Source organism: Phalacrocorax aristotelis, chromosome 16 (genome assembly GCF_949628215.1).
Source record: "Phalacrocorax aristotelis chromosome 16, bGulAri2.1, whole genome shotgun sequence".
NCBI lineage: Eukaryota > Metazoa > Chordata > Aves > Suliformes > Phalacrocoracidae > Phalacrocorax > Phalacrocorax aristotelis.
Window position 1 is genome coordinate 2,188,301 of NC_134291.1, and position 23,597 is coordinate 2,211,897.

Below are 23,597 nucleotides of genomic sequence, written 5' to 3' on the forward strand. Positions count from 1 at the left end.
TGTATTCCCCTGAACAGCTGTAAATGACAACACAAACTGTGAAGCAGCAGGGAATTTGAATGCCTTTGACATACATTTCTACACTGATCCTCGGTAAATTAATTCAAATAGTTGCTGGGGATTTTGGGGAGAAGCTATAGAATTCAATGAATGAATAAAGGAAGCAATCTGAAGCAGAAACCAGCTGGAGACTTGGGGGAAAGGAGAGAGGGGAAAGGGAGAAGGAAGAACAGGGATAAGGCATATACAACCTGGAGGAAACCTGAGAAGTAACGGCCCTGGCTCACCCTGGCCTTCAGAAAAGGGCCAGAGGCCATGCTGAGCCCATAGCCCAGGGAGAGCAGGGCCAAGTGCAGTGATCTCCTCCCCTATTCCGTGATTAGGATGGAAGCACTCCCCATGCTGCTCTGCCTGTATTTGGCTAGAGACGTTAGCTACAATTTCCATAAAGATTAAAGGCCTCTCCTGCATTTGTTCACATTCAGAACAAGCTCAGAATATGCCTCTGGGTGGAAGGCACTGCTGAAAACAGCACTTTGAATACGTACATCTCTGGAACATCCTGACTCAAATGGCTTATTAAAAGCCTTCCCCAGATATATCAGGCTAATCAGAGCTCTAGCCTGTGTTGTTCACTGCATTCAAAGTGGTAATCCTGTCAATAAGCTGTTCTTCACACCTGCAGGTACCCCCATCCCTAGCGCAGGTGAATAGCAGAAGACTTCACACCTGAAAATTATCTCCATGTACCTCTGAGGTCAGCTCTCCACTGCCACCCTTGGAGCTGGTTTCAGACCAGCGTATTCTGGTGGTGAGGCAATTTGATATTCTGAGAATTAGGAGGCCAAAAGAATATAAAACTAGGCCAGTGTCTTTTCTCCATCCAGTACAAAAAAAAAAAGAGTCTTGTCATTGCTCTTACAGCATCCTGATCCTGGAGGTAGTCAGAAGCAGCATAATTCCAGGCACAGATTTTACCTACCTGCCTCATGCTCAAGTAGGTGACATCTGGGGACTGTTTGCTGCTGAAAGCATTGCACAGTGGCAGCAAGGACATCCTTGTCCTGAATGTGTTTGGAGAGATTCCCTCCCACATAGCTTCCCACATCAGTCTAATGGTCTTGAGTATCCTCTCTCTCACACGTTGGCACTACTGTCAAGGTGAATTCTATGAAAAAGAGCCAGTGTGGAAGAGCCCGAATGAGACTGAGAGAATAAAGGATCAATCCAGACCAAGTGCTGTTCTGGAGCATCATAGATTTGTACCAGCTGTGAGTCTGGGGCATAAGCCTCCCTGACCCATAAGGATTTACCTAAACCAAGCCCATGTCCCATCACTGTGATAGTACAACACTGATTTACACCACCCAAAGATCTGTTTCAAATTCTTTCTTGGAGTCTTTTATGGTTTGGTCTCGGTTTGGAAAGCTAAAAAGTCAGCTCCCTCCCTGACTGTTAGTCCCGAGGTGGCTGCCCCTCTATCACCAAGGCAGTCAGAAACCGCCCATCTGGCAATTTCTGTGGGGGCTGAATCTTGCAGGTGCTTTGCTCAGCCACATTTTGGGGTGAATGCAAACCAACCCCTGGCATCTGACTTTCAGAAGGCCTTCAAATATCCAAGGACCGTATTGGAAGTAGTCATCTGAGCTGATAATCTAGTATTAATTTTTCCTCTAATGGTAATGTCCATCAGCATCACTGTCACAGGAGCTGCCCTCATCTCTCCTGACACATCAGTTGCCCATGGACACTGCAGGAGGATTGCCTCTGGCTCAAACTCCAAATGCAACACCTTCCTCTATGGGAGCACATTGCTGCTTATGTTTGACATTTTTCAGGCCCTCAGGAACTATTGACCTTTCTCCCACTTATCCTCACCCTTGCTTATGTTTGCTGGCCATCCACTGAACAAATGAATGGCACTGACCTTCACAGCAGATGTCAGGACAGATAATGTGGCTGAGGAGAAAAGACAGGGGAAATGCTGCTAGAGTTTTCCTTCCAACACCCCTAAAGGTGCTCCTTTGATGGAGACATTAAAAATGCCAATAGATGGCTGGATGAGATGGATTTCCTGTAATCTCAGATTCATCATATTTTACCTGTTACAACAGTAAAAGTGACACGAACAAGGGTCTGTGTGGGCTAGAGGAGCATTCCTGTTTACAGAGAGCTGTAGCTCATACTAATTAGGTGGGGCATAGCTGGAGAGATGTGCTCTCACCCAAGCAATCTGAAGGCACAGCTTTCAGTTTTTCTTATCTGCAAAGAGCTTACCACTACCAAAACAGCAGCACTGTATAAAAACAATGGACAGAAATGTCAGTGGAGGTGAGGGTGGGTGGAAGGGGAGGTGAATTGTCTCCTGCTATCCTAAAAGGACAATGAGTTTGATTCTCAGAGGAAAGCAGAAGTGGCGATAACCTCTGGAGAGATGCTCTTCAGACACCTGGGACGCTCAAGCTCGGCAGAATCCAGCGTGGGAAATGTATTCTGCTTCTGATAAATGGCCGGCTCCCACACCGCCTGGGGAAGGTGGCCACTGTAAAGCAGTAGCCTTCTTGAAAAGCACCTGCCTCGTCAGAAGAATGACAATTGTGTCCATGTCTAGGACAGAGAGACCTACTTCTCTTTTTCCCTTAAACAAACATTTGTTAGACCTGGGTTCTTCTACCTCAAAGCTCAACAGAGAAGTACAGACTAAACCTAACACCAGGCCCTCCTGTCCCACTGCAGAGCTTAAAGAGTTCTGAAACCACCTACTGCGAAGTGCCTGGGCAAATACACGGAGGACTTTGCCTTGGTCTTGAACTCTCCATCAGGCACCTGCGACAGCTGGAGGCAGTGCCCGTGGCTGGGTGGACTGCAGGAGGAAGCTGTATGTTCCCACCCCGTGACCCCCTGTGTCCATCTGAGGGCTGCCTGAGTGCTTGCAGGACGGGTAGCAGCTGGCACGTGCGAGATGGACTCCTCTGCCTACTTACATGAGGAAACACAGGCACCACCCAGCAAGGCATGTGCCACAGGCATGCCCTCAGCAGCACCTGCACACACCGCTTGGTTTGGACTCAAACACAGACCACCTCCATTTGTCAGTGTCACCCGCAGTCGTTTTGTTCACTGACACCAAGCAAGCCTAATGGAAAAATGAAGCTATGGTTTATTTAGCAAGACTTAAGGGCACCCTTCCAGTTATAAGTTTGGAAAAAAAAGTTCCAAGTAAAACAAATATAAAACTCGATCTCAGCCTGTATGTAATATCTACAGTCCTTTCTGGCTGCTTAACCTCTCTGACTCTGGAGTCCTGAGGCAAACCACCGCCAGCAGACCTGGTGCTTTTCAGATCCCACTGCAAAACCCTACAGCTGTAGTCTTCTCAAGCCAAATTGCAGCACGAGTGAGCAGTGATTTGCCTGGACCCTGCTACTACATATTATTACCTCTGTTTTTTTCCCCCAGATGTCCCTCACTCCCCTCTTTTTATTTCTTTTCTTCCCCTCCTCCCCAAAAACCAAGTATGGATGGTGACCTCTCTTCCACTTCCATACTGGGGCTTACCAGCTTTATTCTAGTTTAATGTCCTATAACCCATTCTTGTTTTCCAACATTTACTTCCCTCCCAACCTAAAAGGTTTTAGCATTCACTTATACAATTTCCTGATTACTGCAATAATCTGAAGATTAGCTGGGTAACAGAGTACAGTTATGATGGAGCATTGCCCTATTCTGCAAATGAAACAGTATAAAAAAACATTAACTGTATAGCTCTTTTATGAGCTCATGATCTTTTGTGATTAGGTTTCTGTCTCATATGATATATGAGGACATGTTAATAATGGACAGAATGAGCCAGGAACAAGTTCTTTTGGGCAAGCCACAAGAGGAAGTTTTCCGTTCCCAGCTTTGGCAAGGGCTCGAGTGGCATTCGGTCCAATTGGCTGCCCCAAGGCAGAAGTAACCAGCTACTCCTACAGCTGCCAACGGCTGTGGAAGGCGGTGCGGGACATAAAGTCCCTCTCCTTTGTAGCTGGGTTTGTGAATATCTTCTTTTAGTGGGCTCCTCTTTCCTGTGGCCTGCCTGTTTCTGCACTGAAATGTACTGAAAACCTGAACTCTAATGGCTTTTCTCCTTCACACAATATGGGCAAACACAGAGAAGCAGAGGCTGAATGAACAGACCGTCACCTTTAACAGCAAGAATTTTCCTTCCCAGCGATTTTGCCTTGCTCACCTCATGTCCCAGTCCTCAGTAAAGGACCAAGTAGCTTGGTCCAGCTCCTTGACCAGGTACTGTCGCTTTGTAGTGTGCCCATTTGTACTAGCACCCCGCTCACAATACCTGTGCTCCTGTCCTTGCATCCTTGTTAGCTCCGCTAATGCAGTAGTAACTCTTCAAAATGTCCACTGGAGCCATCAGCTACCAACAGACACCAGAGAAGGACACTGCAATTAGCAATTCCCCTCACAAACCTTCCCATCTGCCTTTTCTCAGTCTTGAGAGTGCCTAAACATGACAATTCAGACTTCCACTATCCAGCTGATCTCTCCTGCTGCAAGCAGATAATTTCTTCTGCGTCTTCATTCAGGACTTCCCCGCCCTAAATGACCAACGGGAGCCAACAGGAAGAGACAAGGTGTCTTCAGAGAGGGATTCATCTCATCATAAGGCTTATGTCAGAGATGTTCTCTGATGGTGCCTATACCTGTTCGCTGGCCATAAACCCTTATTTCTTGCGTTTCTGTCCTGGGGCAGAATCGCATACCCTCTCAAGAGCCAGTCCCAAGCCCCAGATATGAAGAAGCACCCTCCTGTTCCAGACAACTCACTTCATGTACCATTCTCCAGCCCAACACTTTATTTCACAGGTGTAACTCTCTGGCTTACCAAATTACGGGGTTCACTGGCCTCTGAGTGAAAATTAGAGAGCAAAGAAATCCTTTTTAGTTCTCAAGGAAATGACTGTGTTCCCAGCAGCAGGGGAGGCTTCCAGAGAACAGGGTGACCTGGTCCTGTCTCCATAAGGTGGTGCATGTTGCAGCAAAACCCTTCGAATAGTCACCGCAATGAGGCAACGGAAACCAAACAGTCACCGCCTTCAGTATTGGGCCCTGTCCACAAAGAGCAGAGCACACCGAGCCCCGCAGGTTGTGGAGCAGTCTGAGACCCTACTAGCTTCTTTCAGAAGTTTCCCCAGCAGGGACCATTAGCAAAACGTCCTCTGATCGCCGTGTGACACAGGTCAGCAAATGCCACCCTCCTACATGAAGCTGAATCGCTTGTGACTGAATGAGGGCATATCTTTGAGGCACGCGTCCAGTTGCAACCGAGAGATGGCAAGTGACGGCGAGTCTACCACACCCCACTTAACTAAGGTGGTCAGCAACCATCGAGACATTGTTTTGACAATTATCAATATATGAAGCATTAAATAAATCAAAACAGTATCTTTACCTAAGAGGCTGTGCCACGGGGGAAGCAAGGCAAAGAGCAGTCAAATGATTTGACCAAATTCACCCAGCCGGCAGAAGCTCGAAAAAAAATTTGCATGTCCCAATTCCCAACCCAACACTCCTGAAGAACCTCAGGCCAGTGCCTTTAAGCCTCTGGGATACCCCCCCGTCACCTTCCACGCTTCCCTCTCGGCACATGCCTATAGTTCACCTGAATGAGTAAGGTGGCCCCAAATATGTGGATTTCTTTCTTCTCAGCTGCTGTGTGCAGAAAGCCCAATTATGCTTTGTAGCATGTGTGTTTTGTTGGAAATACACAATGTTCTAAGCTTAAAACAAGCATTTGGGTATAAGCTGAATTTACCCCTCACTGACTCTGAACTTCTAAAATGCCTAGAGAGAACAGCCACGCTGTTCCGCAAAAACCTTAAAGAATCATCACCACTGATCCTCGTGCTCCTCTGCTTTATCCAATTGCCTTTTAAAGTAATTTGCGATCCTAATTTCAGGTTTACAAAATCCACTATTGTGAAGTGCGGTGTTCTGCTGACGCCTAACATACTGCTGGTACAAGCACTTCTGCAGAGAGAGAGCAGGAAAGCAGCACTTACCTGGGTTACTTTTGGCGGTGCGCACAGGGGTGTAATGGTTTTTGGAAGATGTCCTGACTGGGGTGTTTTCTTTGGGGGAGGTATCTATGGCCGAGATAGTCTCTCTTTCACAGTGTGCTATTGGGATTGGTCCCTGCTGCCTTAAGATGTCAGCCAGAGCCCTGCGGAAAGAGAAATAGGGAAAAAAATGTATTTTCACACAGTAGCTAGAATGGCATTCTGTATTTTCACTTCCACAGTGAATCCAGCAGTAGTTGGATTTCTACCATAAACAGAGAAAGGCAACAATAATAATAATAATAAAAAAAAAAGGCTTAAAAGCTCAGTTTCTTTTTGTGTGTCTGCTTCACGTATTTACAGGCTTGCCTGGCTATTGTTTAGTTTTTCATATGCTTCCACTAATTCACTTCACCCCAGGGTTATGTTATCTCTCCATCATTTTCCTTGCTGACAGTGACAGTGCAGATGAACCGCCCTCCACAGCACAAAGCACTGAACACAGCAGAGCCCTAAGGGTCAGGCACTGTGATCTTCTAAAGGCTACACCAAAACTGCCCTGCCCAAGCCAAACTTCTTTAAGATTGAATCAGATTAGGAGTCCAGCCCCACAATCCTTAAATCGCTGGTTTTTTTAAGAAGCTCAGTGCACAGCAGTGGTGGGAGCGGGTTTCTTGAAGGAGAACCAGCAGTCCAGAAGAAAAGGATTGAACAGTATTCATGGGTTAATGTCATCACAGCCATTAGCCTACCTTTAACTTTTTGTCCATTAGAGATTTCTTTAATGGTACTGAAGTCTCCCTGCTATTCCTCCCAAAAAAAGAAATGTCATACAGTTCAGTTGAATCCAATGTTTTCCCCTTGGATGAGTGGATACTCAACGACTTTTTTCCTCTGTGAATATCATGGACACAGTGGAACAATTACAGCGTGAAATGCACTGATTTTCCTAGTGCAGCCACAAGCTCTCTCTTGAGCCATAGGAAAAGGAGGAAGGGGGTGGCTTGCACGGATTATAAGGGACAGCGGCATTTTAAAGATGATAGAGTTTGAAAGGTTCTTTTCTCTTGGCAGAGAGAATATGCCTAATGTCACCTCAAGTACCAAGAAAGATGTAAGGAGGAGAAATTCCTTCATTGCATATTGATGAGAATGATGCTGGTGTTGCTCATATCTCCTAGCATTCCTTAAATGCCATATTTCTGGTCTTTCATATGAGAAATAGTTTGGACCCAAGTCCCTTCCATTTTCCAAATCATTTCCTCTTCAGACTGCTATCCTTGTGCATAATGAATTGCAACAGTAATGTGCTCTACAACAGAAACTCTTAGAAGATCTCAGAGGCTCCAGAAGAGGATTACATTAGTTCACAGCCACCCTGTAGTGAATAAGAATATTTTTAACCTTATTTGATTATTTATTGTTTGTAGAGAGAGCAGGCATAGAGGCTGTAGCCAATCATATGATATGGATAAGTGCACTCATACTGATACATATGGAGTAAAGGGGTTGTCACATGCAGGGACATGACAGCACAGATTTTTTTTTTGTGCTAAGATAGGCTCAGAGAGAGATGAAGGTGACAGCAATAAGAGATAGATACTAATCTGTGTCCCAAGTCAGGGCTCCTTTTGTTTGCTCCTATGGCTATTCGTCACTGAAGAAGAGGAACGGCTATTTGGTGTTCTCCAAAAGATGCTGAATTCTCGTTGGTTGACAAAGATCTGTGGGTGCTCACCGCCTTTTACCATCATGCCTGAGGTATCTTAAACTGGTCACCAACTTACAGGACATGTTTGAAATTTTGGCCCCTTGCCCAAGGTTGTACAGACCATGAGTGGCAGAACAAGGACCTGAGGCTGGGGCCTGACGTCCCTGCCCTAAGCGATACTGCATGGTTCCCTCCTGAGGAGAGGATTCATTCAACCACCAGTAATCCTGACGGCTTTCCTAGGCAAATATCTTCCCACTGCGTTACAGACCTTGCTGAATGGGGAGGATGTGGCAAGCTAATGAGCTCAGTCTGTTTGGCACCAGCATCAAGTATATCCCATTGGCGACAACACATTTTCTAAAGACAGCAGGCTGGCAGAACTAAGCCCTTAGTACATATCTCCAAGATATATTAAGCATCAGATGACCATTTAATGGTATGTGCAGTACAGAAATGCTAAGAGTCATTTTTCAATCACAGAGATTGTATTAGGACCATTATTTACTAGCCCGTAGCAGCTTGGGCTCATTTTGAACACTTGTAGAAGAAACTCTTAGTGTCAAGAGTGCAATCACTCAGCGCACAGAGGAAGATGACAGTGTGGATAAAACACTAAAACACTATATACCTCTTAGCTTAGTAAAACAGAGCCAGCTGGGCAGGAAAGGTCAGGTTGGGGTCTGGTGTACACACAGAAGGGGCTGTGTAGGATGAGGTACACAGAGGCAGTACAACAGATTCAAAGGTGAGGAAGTGGAGCTGGAGGTACTGGTGGGATGGAAATGGAACAGTACAAACCAGTTCTCCCCAGAGCTGATTTTCATAGAATCATAGAATCATTAAGGTTGGAAAAGACCTCTAAGATCATCAAGTCCAACCCCCAACCCAACACCCCAACGCCTCCTAAACCATGTCCCAGAGTGCCATGTCTACACAGTTTTTGAACCCCCCCCAAGGGACGGTGACTCCCCCACCTCTCTGGGCAGCCTGTGCCAGGGCCTGACCCCTCTGGCAGGGAAGACATTTTCCCTCATATCCAACCTAAACCTCCCCTGACGCAGCTTGAGGCCGTTCCCTCTCATCCTGTCACTGGTGACCTGGGAGCAGAGACCAGCCCCCCCCTCACTCCAGCCCCTCTCAGGCAGCTGCAGAGAGCGAGAAGGGCTCCCCTCAGCCCCTTCTTCTCCAGGCTAAACCCCCCCAGCCCCCTCAGCTGCCCCCCAGCACACTTGTGCTCCAGACCCTGCCCCAGCCCCGCTGCCCTTCTCTGGACACGCTCCAGCCCCTCCAGGCCCTTCTTGTCCCGAGGGGCCCAAACCTGAGCCCAGCATTCGAGGTGGGGCCTCCCCAGGGCCGAGCACAGGGGCCCCATCCCTGCCCAGCTCCTGCTGGCCACCCCAGTGCTGACACAAGCCCGGGGGCTGGTGGCCTCCTTGGCCACCCGGGCACTGCTGGCTCATGCCCAGCCGGCTGTCAGCCAGCACCCCCAGGGCCTTCTCCGCCAGGCACTTCCCAGCCCCTCTGCCCCAAGCCAAGTTTGTTTAACCTGACAAAGAGAGGACTTATCCCATTAATGGGGAGCTGCAAAGGAGACAGAGCAAGGCTGTTCCTGGAGGTGTAAGGCGAAGAAGAAAAGAGGCAATCAGCACGTGTTGCAACAAGGGCAATTCCACTTGATTGTAAGAAAAAAAGTCACAGTGGGACACCAAAACACTGAAACAGGGACCCAGAGAGGCTGAGGGATCTCCATCCTTGGAGGTCTTAGAATTCAGCTTATAAGGCCCTGAACAACCTCTTCTACCATTGAAGTTGGCCTTGCTTTAGGCAGATGGCAGGACGAGGGACTTCCAGGTTCTTTCCAGCCTAAATTCTGCTACAATTCTGAGTCTAGGACCAACTTACACTGCCAGTCAGCTTGTTTCTCCTGATACTGTTGTCCTTTCTCCTACTATTATTACTCTCTGAATGGGGTTTGTTCCATTCCTAAGAACCCAGCTTCCCTACCTCCTGCATGTTTACCTACATTCACTAAAAATAATTGAGGCAACTAAAGTGAATACACCCTGGAACAATCGGAGCCGGTGAGAAGTGCCTCATCCCCTCAGTCATTGTATACCTGAGAGCCAAACCCTGAGCCTGCTTCCTGCCATGAGGACACAACCATGTGTCCAAGGTAATATTTCACATTGTGAACAGTTTTTCATAAAACTATGCTTGGTTGTTCCTTGGTTACAGCCAGGACTTGAACTTATTGGTCCTTACCAAAAACAAAAATACAACTCAGATGGTAAGAACAAATTAATCCCTTTGGTTTTCATCCTGAAGGAATACTAATAAGAGATACTCTCTTGCTGGTCACACATAACAAGGCAATGATTTCTAGTCGGGCGCCAGCCACATGGAAGGGAGGAGACTCTTACTTTCAGAAGAAGTGGGGAAATCACAGGTGATAGTCAGAAAAGGGAAGCCTGCCGTGTCAGGCTATACATAAGATAAACTGAACATAACTATCAAAAGCAGACCTAGCTCATAAGTGTATGGGACTGAAACGATGTGGGTTCAGCAATGCTGAATCTTCTCATGCCTTAAACACCCCAAACCGTGTCCTGAGTGCTCACTCATTGTCCTCTTCTTTAATATCTACAGAGAGAAAAAAGACTGTTCAGCACCAGCAGAACAAAACATTATAGGTGGAGGAGAAAGTCAAACTTGGATCAAACTGGTTAGTTCCTTGCCAATTCAATCATATCGCTGTGTGTGGTCCAGTTTATTTCCATAAAGCACAGAGGGCTGAGTCCCACACTGGTGGGAGGTCAGTCTCACTTAACTGAGGAAGGATTTGATCGGTATTAGTCTCTCGGGTACAGCTGTCTAATTGTCCACTGCAAAAAGCTTCAAGCAGGGTAACAGAGCCACTTGAAATATTTGGGTCTTGCATGTGCAGCCATTTGGGCACAATTAGTCCCCCCGATGTCAACAGCAGCCTAATCACTTGCACCAGGCTATGAGACACTTCAGAAATCTTCCTATGACGACATATCTCTTATCTCAGGACAACAAACCTCACCCGCTGGAACGTGTTACCTGTGGCAGCGGATGGAGTAGCCAGAGCTGCATAACTGTACAATCACATCCTGAGATAATGATTTATGGCAGCTTTTTCATTAACGTCATTTATGTGAGAACACTAAAGCCTCTTTCCGTGTAAACCCAGAATAGACATACTGACATCAGGGATGTTGTTCCAGACCAGTGCTGGACTAACAGCATGGGAGAAAAAACCTACTGATGTCTTGCACGGCAGAACATCCCAAGGCAGAGCAGGTCAGGTCCTACTCTCAGGTACATCAGCAGGGAAGGTTTTCACGCAACTCTGGACTGGGTGAGTACTTTGGAAAAAAACACAATGGGATGAACATGGGGACTCTAATACAAAGAAGCGGTTGTGGCCACTTTCAAAAGGAAAAAGCAAACAAACAAGTCTTGTTGGAAATCCAAAGGGCCAAAAGGGATGGGTGTAAGCAGTAGGGTAGCAAGGTTGGGCATAGCTGGGGCCCTGATGTTGAAAGATTTAATCAACAGACTCTGCTACAGAGAAAAGAGAGTGAAGGCAAGGCAAGCTGGGAGAGGGGCAATGGCAGGGAGTGACAGAAAACCAAAACAGAACAAAGACAATGTGAGCAGAGCGGTATAAATGGAGGAAACACACAGGAACAAACCCAGGTAAAGACCATGCAGGGTGGGAAGTCCAGCAGATATGTGGAGGGTATTCAACGCTCAGTCCTGGGAGACTGAGATGGAGATGTGGGAGGGGAGAGAGGAGCGTCTTTGTGCAATAGGGAAGTAAATAATAGTAATGATTTTTCAGGCCTGAGGGAGGTGATCCTTCCTCTCTACATATCACTAGTGAGGCATATCTGGAGTGCTGTGTCCAGCGCTGGGCTCCTCATGCACATCATGGAAGGGTCACAAAAATGTTTAAGGGGTTAGAGCATCTCTTATGTGGGGGAGAGGCTGAGACAGTGGGGACTGTTCAGCCTACAGAACAAAAATCTCAGGGGGATCTTATCCCTGGAGGTGTTCAGTCTTACCAATGTGTATCAAAAACTGACAGGAGGGTATAAAACAGACGGAGCCAGGCCCTTCTCAGCAGTGTCCAGTGACAAGACAAGAGGCAATGGGCACAAACTGAAACACAGGAAATTCCACTTAAGCCCAAGAAGAAAGTCTTTACACTGAGAGTATTTGAACACTGAAAGAGCGTCCCAGCAGGCCACAGAGTCTCCATCCTTGATGACATTCAAAACCCAACTGGCCACAGTCCTGGGCAAGCTGCTCGAGCTGGCCCTGCTTGGAGTCCAGACTGGTTGATCTCCAGAGGTGCCTCCAAACCTCAGCAGTTCTGTGATTCTGTAGCATTTGTGTGGCCAAACCAGGTTGTCCCACTGGAGGGTCCAGCCCCAAGCACCATAAAGAAATGGGCTCAAAGCACAGCAGAGAGAATCCCCACTAGGGAGCTGATCCTGATCCTTCTAGACCCAGACCAAAGCAATGGCTCCAGTGGGGTTTCTTCAGGCTAGGCAATGCCACTGACAGCAGACCCAGGCTGACAGCGCACCAGGTCCATTTCTGTAAGTGGCTCTTCCTGCAGTAAATTTCACACCGTGAAACACTCCCATCCTCCACAGCCACTACCGGTGCCTTAGCTTCCTGACCGCAGCAGTTCCAGCTCAGTGATTTGCTTGTCTCTTGCGCCCATGGGGAGAAACCCCTTGCTCTTATGTGTTCTGTGAACTGAGGGAGGAAGGACTTGCTTGATATCACTGAGAAAGCTTGAGCCAGGGCTGGGACCAGAGCCCACAGTTTCCCTGCCTATTGCCCCCTTTCACTGACCAAGGAAGACCCATCTGAATAAACACATCCCAGGTATCCCTGGCTGCTTGTCAGTTTTTTTCAGCGCCTATCTGTGGAAATGCAGAACTCCTGTCAGTGCCCCAGGGCTGGCAAGGACTTTATGGACTGTATTTGATGGGCATATCCCCAGTCCACACTTGACCCTTTCCTCTTGGGCTAGAGAGGAGAAACACACAGACCCTGGGGAGGCAGGGAGAAGCAAAGAGCTGAAACAGAAAGAAACGTCTGGTTTAAGAAGTGAGTTTGCAACACATCGGTATTTGCCTCTGCAACGAGCTCTCGACACATCGGAAAGTGTGATAGGAGGGAGTGCGGTGCAGAAGTAACATTCGCCTGCAGAGGCTGAAGGGACCTTGTGGCCAGAGAGAATGTGAAGTTGCAGGGGCTGTGAAGGACCAGCTCGCCTTAGCACACCCTGCCACCCACCAACCCAGCCGAGACCTGCTGACTTAATTACCAACGAAGGCACGGCAGGCTGGAGGAGAGCTCTCCTTCACCACAGTCTTTTTTGAAAGCAGTGTCCTGTTTTCCCCGCTGTCCACAGATTTTCAACACTAACTGGTATCATGAGTGTGGGCACAGATATCCCTTCTACTGAAGACAAGGTGAGCTTTGCTGGCAGCTCCAACAGGCTGGGCTGTGGCCTATGGGAAATAAGATTGGAGCAGAGAGGTCTGTGGATGCTGAACAGGAAAAGGAGATGGGAAGAGCTGACTATTTCCAGTAGTGCAGGTCGTACACATGCAAAACTTCACTCGGTTGTCTTCTGAAAATCCCCCCTTGCATACCTCATGTACAGGGTGTTAGAAAACAGAATTGCCTATTCCAAGTCTCTGTGAATTTGGGGAAGAATGGAAAAAGAATGACCAAATGGATATGGCAGAAGATAATAAAAAGGGCAGTGTCTTGTTGAGCTAAAAGCCTGCTAAAAGCATAGCTGTGATGGAGTTTGTGGCAGAACTCCAATCGACTTCAGCACAGCCAGGATTTCACTACAAGTCTTTAAAAAAAGAGTAAGGTTAAAGCCTCCCCTATGCTCCCTTACTAACCCAGAAAGAAAGAGGCAGTTAGGCTGAGAGAGGTGATTTATCCAGCCGTGGAGCCAGCTCACCTGGAAGGGACAGGTCTCCCCAAGGCAGCGGGATTTCCGTCACCGTGAAGTCACGCAGAACACGGCCATGCATTATTCATGGTTTGGTTTGGTGCCTGTCCCCAGACCTGCTGCATGTTTTGTGGCACTTCAAACGCTGACCACACAGAGCTGGGTCTGTGCTATCCTACCAGACAGGCTCCCACACTGCGGTTTCTGCCAGCTGCGTGCTGCTTGCCCGTGTCATTCCCCCATGCTAGCTGTGAACAGCAGACAGGAAGGCAAGTGTACACCGCCTTTCATCAGCTTCCCCATCTCTGCTGCCTCCTTGGCGTCACCCCCAGGGCATGTGCCTGGCCACACTCTCTGACCGTGCTCTGGTCTTACGACCAGAAGGATGGGGCTTTAATTGATTACTCAAACACCACTGCAAACTGATACATGGAGGGAAACACAGGGATGCTGCTGCCAGCAAACCCCTCCGGGAGGCAGCCTCCTTTCCATGGAAGCGACTGCCAAAGTAGATCTTGATGCTGAAAGTGCAGGGGCTCAGCAGTGTACTAGAGACACACCGGTCCCAGGTCAGCAAAAGGCATAACTGGTCTCTGCAGCTGCCAGAAACAAGAGCAGCTGGTGCTTCAGAGCAGGGTTTCTGGGGAGGAACGCTGGAAATAGTTTTTCACAGAACCTGAATGGGTGTGTGGTGGACACCTGTCTGTGTGTGTGGGGGTGTGTACAAGAATAGGTGACTGCACCCATGGAGTTAAAAAGGGAAAAAGACTAAGCATTAGGACACCCTTCCAACAGCAGAGTATTTCTGCACCTGCACCTAGCATAAGTGAGGAAATATTTTTAAGAAAGAATAAATACTACAAGGAAAAGTCAGATGTCTTCTGAAAAATCCTGATGCAAAATACCAAAATTATTTGTGAAGCTCCTGGAATTTAGTCCGGCTTTAACGACAAATTTTACTGAAAGCTTAACTACGGATGTACTAAGGACCATATGGTTACCCCAGATTATGACAGCGGAATGAGGCTGGCAGTTTTCCTGACTCACTCTTCGTGGTGAACTCAAAACTAAGACATAGGTGACGTAGTTACATTATAGATACACACCCATTGTATGAATGCCTGGATGCGGAAAATATTTCAGCTGAAATACAAGTAGTTCTTGCATTGCACTGACAAATCGACATGAAAACAACTGTCGCTGTGAGTACATCATCTCCCCTGCCTTTATATCGTGAGGTGGAATCAGCAACTGGAAAGTAAAGCTCTTGTTTTTTGGACAGGTTCTTTAGGCTATATATCAGGAGCAGTAAATACCAGCAGTGCTTAAACTGCACGTCTTACACAAGTACGCTCACATCTAACACTAATATAGAAACTGAGTAAGTCTCTTACTATTGCTGTGATGTGGGCAAGGAATTTACTACAATCACTAAACTCACAACAGGTAATACTAGTTCCTTTGAATAGCGATTCAGCCGGTCCAAGGAGAAAGAAACTGTTTAGATAAAGGTTTTGAAATTAAAAAGTTAAATCTTTCCAACCGACCTTTATTCGCAGACAGCTGTTACACTGAGCACAAAGTGGCCAGGGCAGCAAGGGACGAGACCTACCTCCAAACCATTATTAGGCTATTTAGGGGCAGAGAGCGGCAGGAGGAAGCTGGTGCCTCCAGGAGCCCTGTCCCCCAGCACCACCGAGGGCGCAGCGCTCACCGAAGCCAGAGAGCAGGCTGCCACCTGCTGTACTGTCGGGGCTGGTCCTCGGAGCAGCAGCCGTCCCTCCCCGGCTCCGGCCGGCTCAGCAGCCCCGCCACATCCCCCTCTGCTTGCGCGAGCAACAGGGGGACTCCGGAAAAGGGAGGCAGCCAGAGAAGCAAGCACGGGTGCTGGGAAGAACTGGGAGCGGTGTTACTGTCCAGGGAGGGAACTCAGCGCTGGTCTGGATCGTGGAAGATAAAACAAAAATAGCAGGTCTTGCAAGGTATTTCACAGGCATGAAAGGCTGCAGGAATGATGCTAAGCGCTCAGCTGGTACAGGGTTTTTTTTAGTCTGCTATTGTTTGTGCTTCTGTATCTGCATGCACAAAGCCAGTAGCAGCACTTGGTGGATATGCAGTGCTTTGAAAAACACGTGAGTGCACACAGAAGTGGTTTCAGGCACAAGGTATCTATTTTGCACCAAATCACCAAATTGTGAGCACAATTAAGGGACTTTAAACTTATTGAAGAAACCTGTACTTTCTCTGAAGAGCCCTATTATTGCAACAAAGGAGGTTGGGGCAAGAGCTGAACTACAGCAAAATATTTATTGTGAAAGAATTCCAGGCTTATCTGTCTGGGTAATGAGACATTTGAGACCTCCATGCAATAGAGTCCTCACAGATCTAAGGAAATACAGATTGCCCATGTGAGTAGGGGCAAAGGCAAGCAAAGAAGCACCATGATCTCATTTTCCTGATAAGGTTCAGATCTTCTTATGTGAAACAGACATTTTAAAAGGCATCTGATCTCCAAAGACACACAGATCAACTGTTAGTTAAGGATATAAAAGATTACAAAACTGAAAGAAATAGAATTTCAGAGCGAGACTGGATTCCCTTGACACCTTATGATGGAGGATTACTAACAGAAAAAGCTAATTAGAAAGCAGAAAAATATCAAATAAATGGGAATCAGAGACACTGAAATGATTTGGTGAAGGTAGCATGGTTTCTGAGAGTTGCCTCTCTCACTGGCAGAAGTTCAAAAAGAAAGGAGAAGACTCAGAAGCAGGCAGTGGAAGTCTGTAGCCAGGCTGCCTCTGTGCTGTGACCAAAGCCAGTCTCTTTGTAAAATAGATTCAGAGCGGAAAGCATGGCAAAAACCAGTCACCAAACTGTGTCCAGAGCTTCAGGCTGAAGCTTTCCCAGTACAAGCGAGTGAAGCAAAAGGAAAAATATTTTGTACAGGCACGTGCATACATCCTTGCCTTGATTTGGCTGCCCGGGAGTGGGCAATTCATCAGCGCAACAGGACAAGGTTCAGGTCTTCTCCCTGCACAGGAGTTATCCCAACTACACTGAGCTGCAGTATTGGTTTGAAACAGAAGAACCAACCCTGAGTAACTTCTCTGAGGCCACAAGATTGTGCTTTTTTTTCTGGTTTACCTTAATCAAGTCTGACACGTACTTTTGGATCTATATTCAGTGCACTCTGGGAGGGACAGGACACTTTAGAGAAGGGACTCAGAAACAACCAGGAATAAACAACACAAAACAGGGCAAGGAGCAGACGAAAGGCACATGAGTGAGTCAGATGAATGGGAGAGTGGAGTGAAAAAAATGCAGGGCATAAAAACAAATCAATGAAAAGAAAGCAGTGATGGCATCCAAGAAAGAAAATATTCTGTATATCCCTATGGCCAGGTGTGTGTTCGTAGCACTCTCTCCCTGCCCTGGGGAGGTATGAAGTTTGATTGCTTGGCAGAAGCAACGCACGCCAGTGGAGAGCAGATCTGAATAAGCCAGCTGTGCTCACAATTTGAAAACCTAAATCTAGAGATAGGTAGGTTTCACAAGCTCTGTTCTTAGCAAAACGCGCTGAAAGTTGCTACCTTCCAGTGACCCCCGTAGCACCAACAGGACCCAGGAGCTGTGGTGAGATGCAGCCTGCAGGAAGGCAGAACCTCCTGTATTTTAAGTTAGCATCATGCAAAGCAGTGCATGCAGCCTTCCCGGGTCTGTGGACAAAGAGATCCATTGCCTCTGATTCCTGTTGAAATTCAGAGCCATAGAGTAAAAATGGCAAGAAATGGATCAATTTAACTGTGGCCTCCACACGGGAAAAGGATGTTCGTTTATAAAACCAGTCACTGTTCTTATTCACAGAGCAGAGGATGCAAAGGCAGAGATGAAAGAAGAGAGTAGCACAAATATCTTTCCTCTTTGTAGCAAGAAAGATGCCTTAGGAGTAGGGTGATCTGACGTGCTCTGAGCAGAAGGTGCTTGTTTCCCTTCTCCCTTTCAAAAGCCACAACACTCGTCGGACACAGTCCATGCAAGGACAGTTACAGAAGGCGGTCTGTTAGGAGGATACAGAGCTAGTTTCCTGGGAAAAATCCCAGCGCTGCTTCTCAGCAGCTCCACGAGAACAGCTGGGCTTCCACCACTGCCCCAGGGCTATCGCTGCCCCTGTCTCCCTCTGGCTTGCAAGCGAGGGCTTCGGCCGCCCATGCGGCAAGCAATTGGTAGCATTTCAAGCCCTAGCTGGGAACTATAAACAGTTTCCAATTTGTGCATCCCTAACTCAGCAGAGAGTGCAATTGTTACTGTTGCTGAGGGCTAAACAGGGGTCACAGAGTGATACTACTAGCAGTGAATTATTTATGCACGGTAGTATGGGGATTCAGGGTCATGGCCACGGCAAGAGAATATTCTGGGTCACCCCTCCTCGCTGCAGAAAAAACATACCCAGCTCTGAAAACAAACAGCTGATGTTCCTTGTTCGCTGTCAAAGACTCCCTAACTCATTCCCATACTGGAACTGAAGACAATACTCTGCCCTCTTAAGAAATGCTTGACAAAAAAAACCCCAAACACCCTGACAAACCAACAAAAACAAACCATCCTCATAAATGCAGTCAGAGAGCAGCAGCAGACAAAACGCTGCTGGGTAGAGCTCTCAGAAATCAGCCCCAGTTTCTATCTGGAGCCCAGCATGCATTAGTTCTGGCTGTGTAACTCCAAAGCAAGATCCAGACAAGAGGTATTCATATATGGTCAGGCTGAAAGATCCTACTATAATCATTAAAAAATCAGCGAAGTTTAAAGCATTACAAGCGTTTCTGTAAAATATGCATATTTTAGATCATGTTTTTCAAAGCACTTCCACTTACTGCTCTTAGAAATAAACTTAAGTATCAGCTACTGGCGCTGCTCAGCCCAGAATCACAGCAGTGCCTCTGCTTTAAAGGTGCGTGGTAGTGCCTGAAAACAAGACCGGATTTTCATCTCTGAGACGCACACGCGTATCTCAGTGCACAGACAGCCTTTCATTTCACATGAGAGTGACAGTTCTCCTGTGAATTTGTAAGCCCTCCTTTCTATCAAAAGACATAAAATGAGCCCTGCCTCCATCAAAATGTTCTTTCTAACAGAGTTAATAAGGATTTTCTGTAAAAGCTGGATGCGAACTTAGCAAAGAAATAACAGCTACACACAGCACTGCTAGCCGACCTTTTATGATGAAATAAAATTTGAAGCGCGATCTTGCTTATGGAGAGGTGCAGGGAAGTCTTGCTTCATCTCCTCTGGGTGTGGGATACTGCTCGCAATGGGCTGTTTCTAGCCCACTGTCATGATTTCTGTTTACACCGTTGCTCTCCTCATCCCCGAGGTTTTGGTGAGATGCACACTGAGATTTAACGCGCTCGTCATCACAACAGTGAATTATTCTGGAAGATACACTTGACTCCAATTGACACAACCTCAGACACATAGAAAGATCTGGCTACGTTCCGGTTGTCTCCTTCCCTGTTACTCAGCAGCAGTTCTCAGAGACAAAGAAAGACAAACCACTCCACTCCTCCTATTTACATTCTGCTAGAGCGCCGATAGCATGTTGCCTCAGACCGATGCAGACCCTTTCCGCTGGAGATGCACTTCATAATATTTAAGCCATCATGCAATGTTGAGCAAGTTCAGGTAACACAGCTCTGAAAGGTATAATCTTTTACCAGCTACCTTATTATAGAAGTCAATCAACTCCTTAAAATGCTCTGAAAGTCAAGCTTTCCAAGCACTCAATCTGCCATTCATACTTCCACACAGAGGTGAATCATTTCACCAGAACTTATCTAAATAAAGAAAAGCAAGCATCAAAGAAATGAAAACATCAGGAGTAATTCAGACAAGTCTGGCAACATCGCCTCTGATATCAAAGGGTGTAGGATCCAGCCCCGTAGCACACTGGAGCTACAGCGAGTGACATATGGGCATCCAAATCAGATTTCCAAATTTAGTGTGGAGATAAGATCCAGACAAAGTTGCCTCGAAGCCAAAAGACCTGGGCAGCTGGGGAACTAGCCCTTAGTGAAGAAAATACTTAAAAGAGTCTATTTTCTGACCAAGCTACTGCCAGGACCCTTTGCTACACAGACACGAGTGACCTGAAAAGTATTACAAAGGTTTTGACACCGTGAAGTTATTTTCTTGCAAAGGCAGAGGCCAGGGGCAGGTGGGTTTGGGGGTGGGATACATGGGCCAGACCTTCAGCAAGTCTAAACCAGCCTTACTTTTTGGCCTCATTGAGGACAGTGGCCCGCGCCGGCCAGCACCCCCGGGGACCTCGTCTTACAAAGGGAGGAGTCTGAACAAAACACGTCTTCCGAAATAAATAAAAACTGCGTCACTCATCTCTTTTTCTTTGTAAAAAGCTACAATTTCTTCCCCCAGGCTCTGTTGACTGTGATTAAAGTTCAGCCTTAAAAATACGGTGAATGGTTTTAATTGTTTTGATTAAAATGTCTAAATTAAAAGAATTCTTATGAAGCTTTATCTGCCAGAGTTGATGGCTTTCCCCACTCATGCTCACAACTGTTCTTATAAAGAAGCTCCTCGCCAATCTGTATGTTCAGACATGGGAACCTCTTGGATTCGTCGCACACAAGGCGCACACGTCATTTGGAGGGACCTTTTTCACCAGAAAATAAACACAAACTGGGAGATTACGTGCACTTGGCCAAAAGGAGAATTGCTACGGAAGCCTGAGCTTTGGCTTTGAAACAGGATTTTCTCTGATACGTCAAGATTCTTTTCTCTTATTAAGGCTGTTAAAACAGCAATGTGTAAAACCACGGAGGAAAGGATGTCAAACTCCGTCCCTAACAGCCAGCCGGAGGGGACACGCCACCAGCTTGAGTTATCTGGATCTAGAGGGGAAAGAAATTAAAAAAGCGAGAAGAACGCTGCCCGGTACCACTGCTTTCCCGAACGCCCCTCGCAACCACTCGGCAAAGGCACGCGCCGGGAGGACGCAGAGCCATTCCCTTCACACTTTTGGAACTTCTCCCTGGCCGGGCCCGGCCGGGCGGGACCCGCGGGGTCCAGAGCGCCTCTGCTGCCCCGGGGCCCGCGGGGGGTGCGGGGGCAGCGCGGGGGCAGGCGGCTCCGCGATGCGGGGCGGGACGAGCGCTCGGCGGCGCGGGGCTGCGCGGAGCTGTCCGTGCGGCTGTCCGTGCGGCTGTCCGTGCGGCCGTCCCCCACTCGCCGGGGCCGCGCCGTGGAGAGGGTGGGCGGAGGGGGAGGGGAGAGGTCCCACAGTTCTGCCCTGAGGGTGGGAGGGCCGAGAGGGCACAAGGAGGGGTCCCTGGGTGGGTAGCTGGGAGGGGGTCGGGAGGGGTGGTCCAAGGGGTGTGGTTGTCCCTGGGCAGACCGCGCAAAGGGGGAACCCTCGGATGGACGGTGGAAAGGGAATTTCCTTTGACGGGTGGTGCAAAGAGGGAACTCCTGGACAGCCCGCGCAGAGGAGAAAACCCTTGGATGAGTGGTTCAAGGGGGGACCCCTCAAAGCGATAGCGCAACGGAAGATCATTTGCCTAGGTGACTCGAAAGGGGAGCCCTTAGACGGCCGTTGCAAAGGGGAAATCCTCACAAGGGGGAAGCTCATGCACAGCCGGTGCAAAGGATACGGACTTGAACAGGTAGTTCGCGGGGGAATCCTTGGACAGGTAGTGCAGTGGGGGAACCCTCGGACAGTGGTGCAAAAGGGGAACTCTGGGACAGCCAGTCCAAAGGTGGAATTCTTGGACGGGTCATGCAATGGGGAAACTGTTGGATGGGCTGCACAGATGGGAAGCCCTTGGATGGGTGGCTGGAAGGAGGATGCCTTGGATGGGTAGCGCAACGGGGAAACCTTTGGACAGGTGGCGCAAAGGGGAAACACTCGGAGAGGCGGTGCAAAGGAGGAACCTTTGGAGAAGAGGGTGTCCCTAGACATAAGGGGTGCTGGACGCAGGGGGAGGATCGCACCTGTGTATGTTCATCTCCCGGGGTGGGCGCCGCGCCTTGTCGTAGGCCACCTTGGCGAAGACGCCGGCGATGAGCACGAAGGCGATGGCCCCGCACGAGATGTAGACGGTGGCGTTGGTGCTGTCCTTGTCCGGGTCGTACTTGTTGGCGTCCCCGTCGGCGCCGTTGCTGCCGTCGGCGGGCAGCGCGCCGCTGGCGGTGGTGGGGTGGGCCCACTCGGGGCTCTTGTAGTTGCGGCACAGGCTCTGGTTGAGTTTCTCGGCGCGCTTGTTGCAGCAGAAGCGGTAGAAGCAGGTGCCGCAGCAGTAGCGGAAGCCCGTAAGGCTGTTGTTGCACTCGAACTCCTTGTCCCACTGCCCGCTCACGTCGTAGTACCCCCAGCACGTCTCGTGCGCCGGGGCCGAGCCCCCGCCGCCGCCCCCGCCGCCGGGGGGCGTCCTGCCGCCGCCCGCGCCCTTGCCGCGCCCGGGCAGCGCCGTGGGGGCGGCAGCCCCCGGGCCCGCCAGCGTCTGGTTGAGGAGCTCCTTGCCCGGTTTCGGGGTCCGCCGCGGCGCCGCCGCCCCCTGGGTCCGGTTGCCCTTGGCGCGGGGGGGCCCGGCCGCCTGCGCGGCCAGCAGCAGGGCCAGGAGCTGCAGGGAGAGCAGGAGCAGCGGCAGCAGCAGGTGCCGCGGCCCCATAGCGGGGCGAGGCGGGGGCCGCGGGGCGCGGCGGGGCGCGGCGCGGGGAGGGGGCGGCGGGCGGCGGCGCGGGGCTCAGCAGCCGCGGCGCTGCCCCATGGAGGGGCGGGGTGGGGGGGCGGGGGTGGGGGGCGCGGGGGGTCCCGCTGCCGCCGCGCGGCTCCTCAGCGGCGGCTGCCCGGCGCCGGGCGCTTCATGCCGGCGCGCAGCGAGCGGCGGAGCCCGGCGGAGCGGGGCTCGAAGCGGCGGGGTCCCGTACCGGCCGGTGCTCCTCCGGCGAGGGGCTGCGAGAGACGGGGAGAGGGTGAGAGCGCGCCGCGCCCCGGGCACCCCGGCCCGCCCCCGCCCGCCCGTCCCCCGCCCACGGCCTTACCATGCCGGAGCGGGACTGCAGCGGGGCCGCGGCGCCGGCGGGCTGCCCGCGCTCCTCGCCGAGGCGGGGGCGGAGCGGCGCGGAGCCGGGCGCGGAGGAGCAGGGGCGGGCGCCGAGCCGAGCCGCGCCGGGCGCTCCGGTTTAGGCCCGCCCACCGCTACCGGGCCCGCTCCTTACATCACTCCGGGCCGGCGTCACCGCACGCGGGGCGCCGCTTCGCCAACACGCCGCGGGCCGGAGCCCCCCCGCACCCCCCGGCCCGCCCCGGGGCACCGCGCCCCGGCTCCGGCCCCGGCGGCCCGGGAGGGCTCGGGCTGCGCCGCCCGGCTCCCGGCGCTGGCCGTGGGAAGGGTCCCTACAGCGGGGTGCGGGGGGGCGTGGTTCCCCGTGCGGTGCGAGGTGCGGTGCATGGGGTGATGGATGGGCCCTACAGAGGTGGGCAGGGCTGTGGTCCCTATAGGTGTGTGGGGGGGGTACGGCCCCTGTACCGCTCGGTGGGGATGCGGTCCCACTGAGTCAGCTGTCTGCGCAGTCCCTGTAGGCACGCATGGGACGACAGGGCTTACAGGGGCATGGGGGGCTCTGATGGCTATAGATCTGCAGTCTGTATGGTCCCCAGCAGTGCGTCCACTGGGTACGGTTCCTATAGGTGTGCATGAGTTTGTGGATGGGTGTGTGAAAGGAATATGGTCCCTATGGATGTTTGAGGGCTACGTAGACCCTATAGGTGTTGTATGAGTGTTAGGCACCC

The 23,597-nt window shown here is 50.0% G+C and overlaps 1 protein-coding gene across 2 annotated transcripts in view; it reads right to left on the reverse strand.

Moving 5' to 3' along the window:
- SHISA6 (shisa family member 6) overlaps positions 1 to 23,047 on the reverse strand; it is a 264,872-nt gene extending 241,825 nt beyond the window's left edge. For both annotated transcript variants that reach the window (XM_075111244.1, XM_075111243.1), the window contains exons 1-3: positions 22,847 to 23,047; positions 21,797 to 22,757; positions 6,063 to 6,223 (exon numbers count right to left, since the gene is read on the reverse strand). In XM_075111244.1, coding sequence (XP_074967345.1) covers positions 6,063 to 6,223; positions 21,797 to 22,473 — 838 coding nt within the window. In that variant the 5' untranslated portion in view covers positions 22,474 to 22,757; positions 22,847 to 23,047. The remainder of the gene's footprint in view (positions 1 to 6,062; positions 6,224 to 21,796; positions 22,758 to 22,846) is intronic.
- Between the last annotated feature and the right edge of the window lie 550 nt (positions 23,048 to 23,597).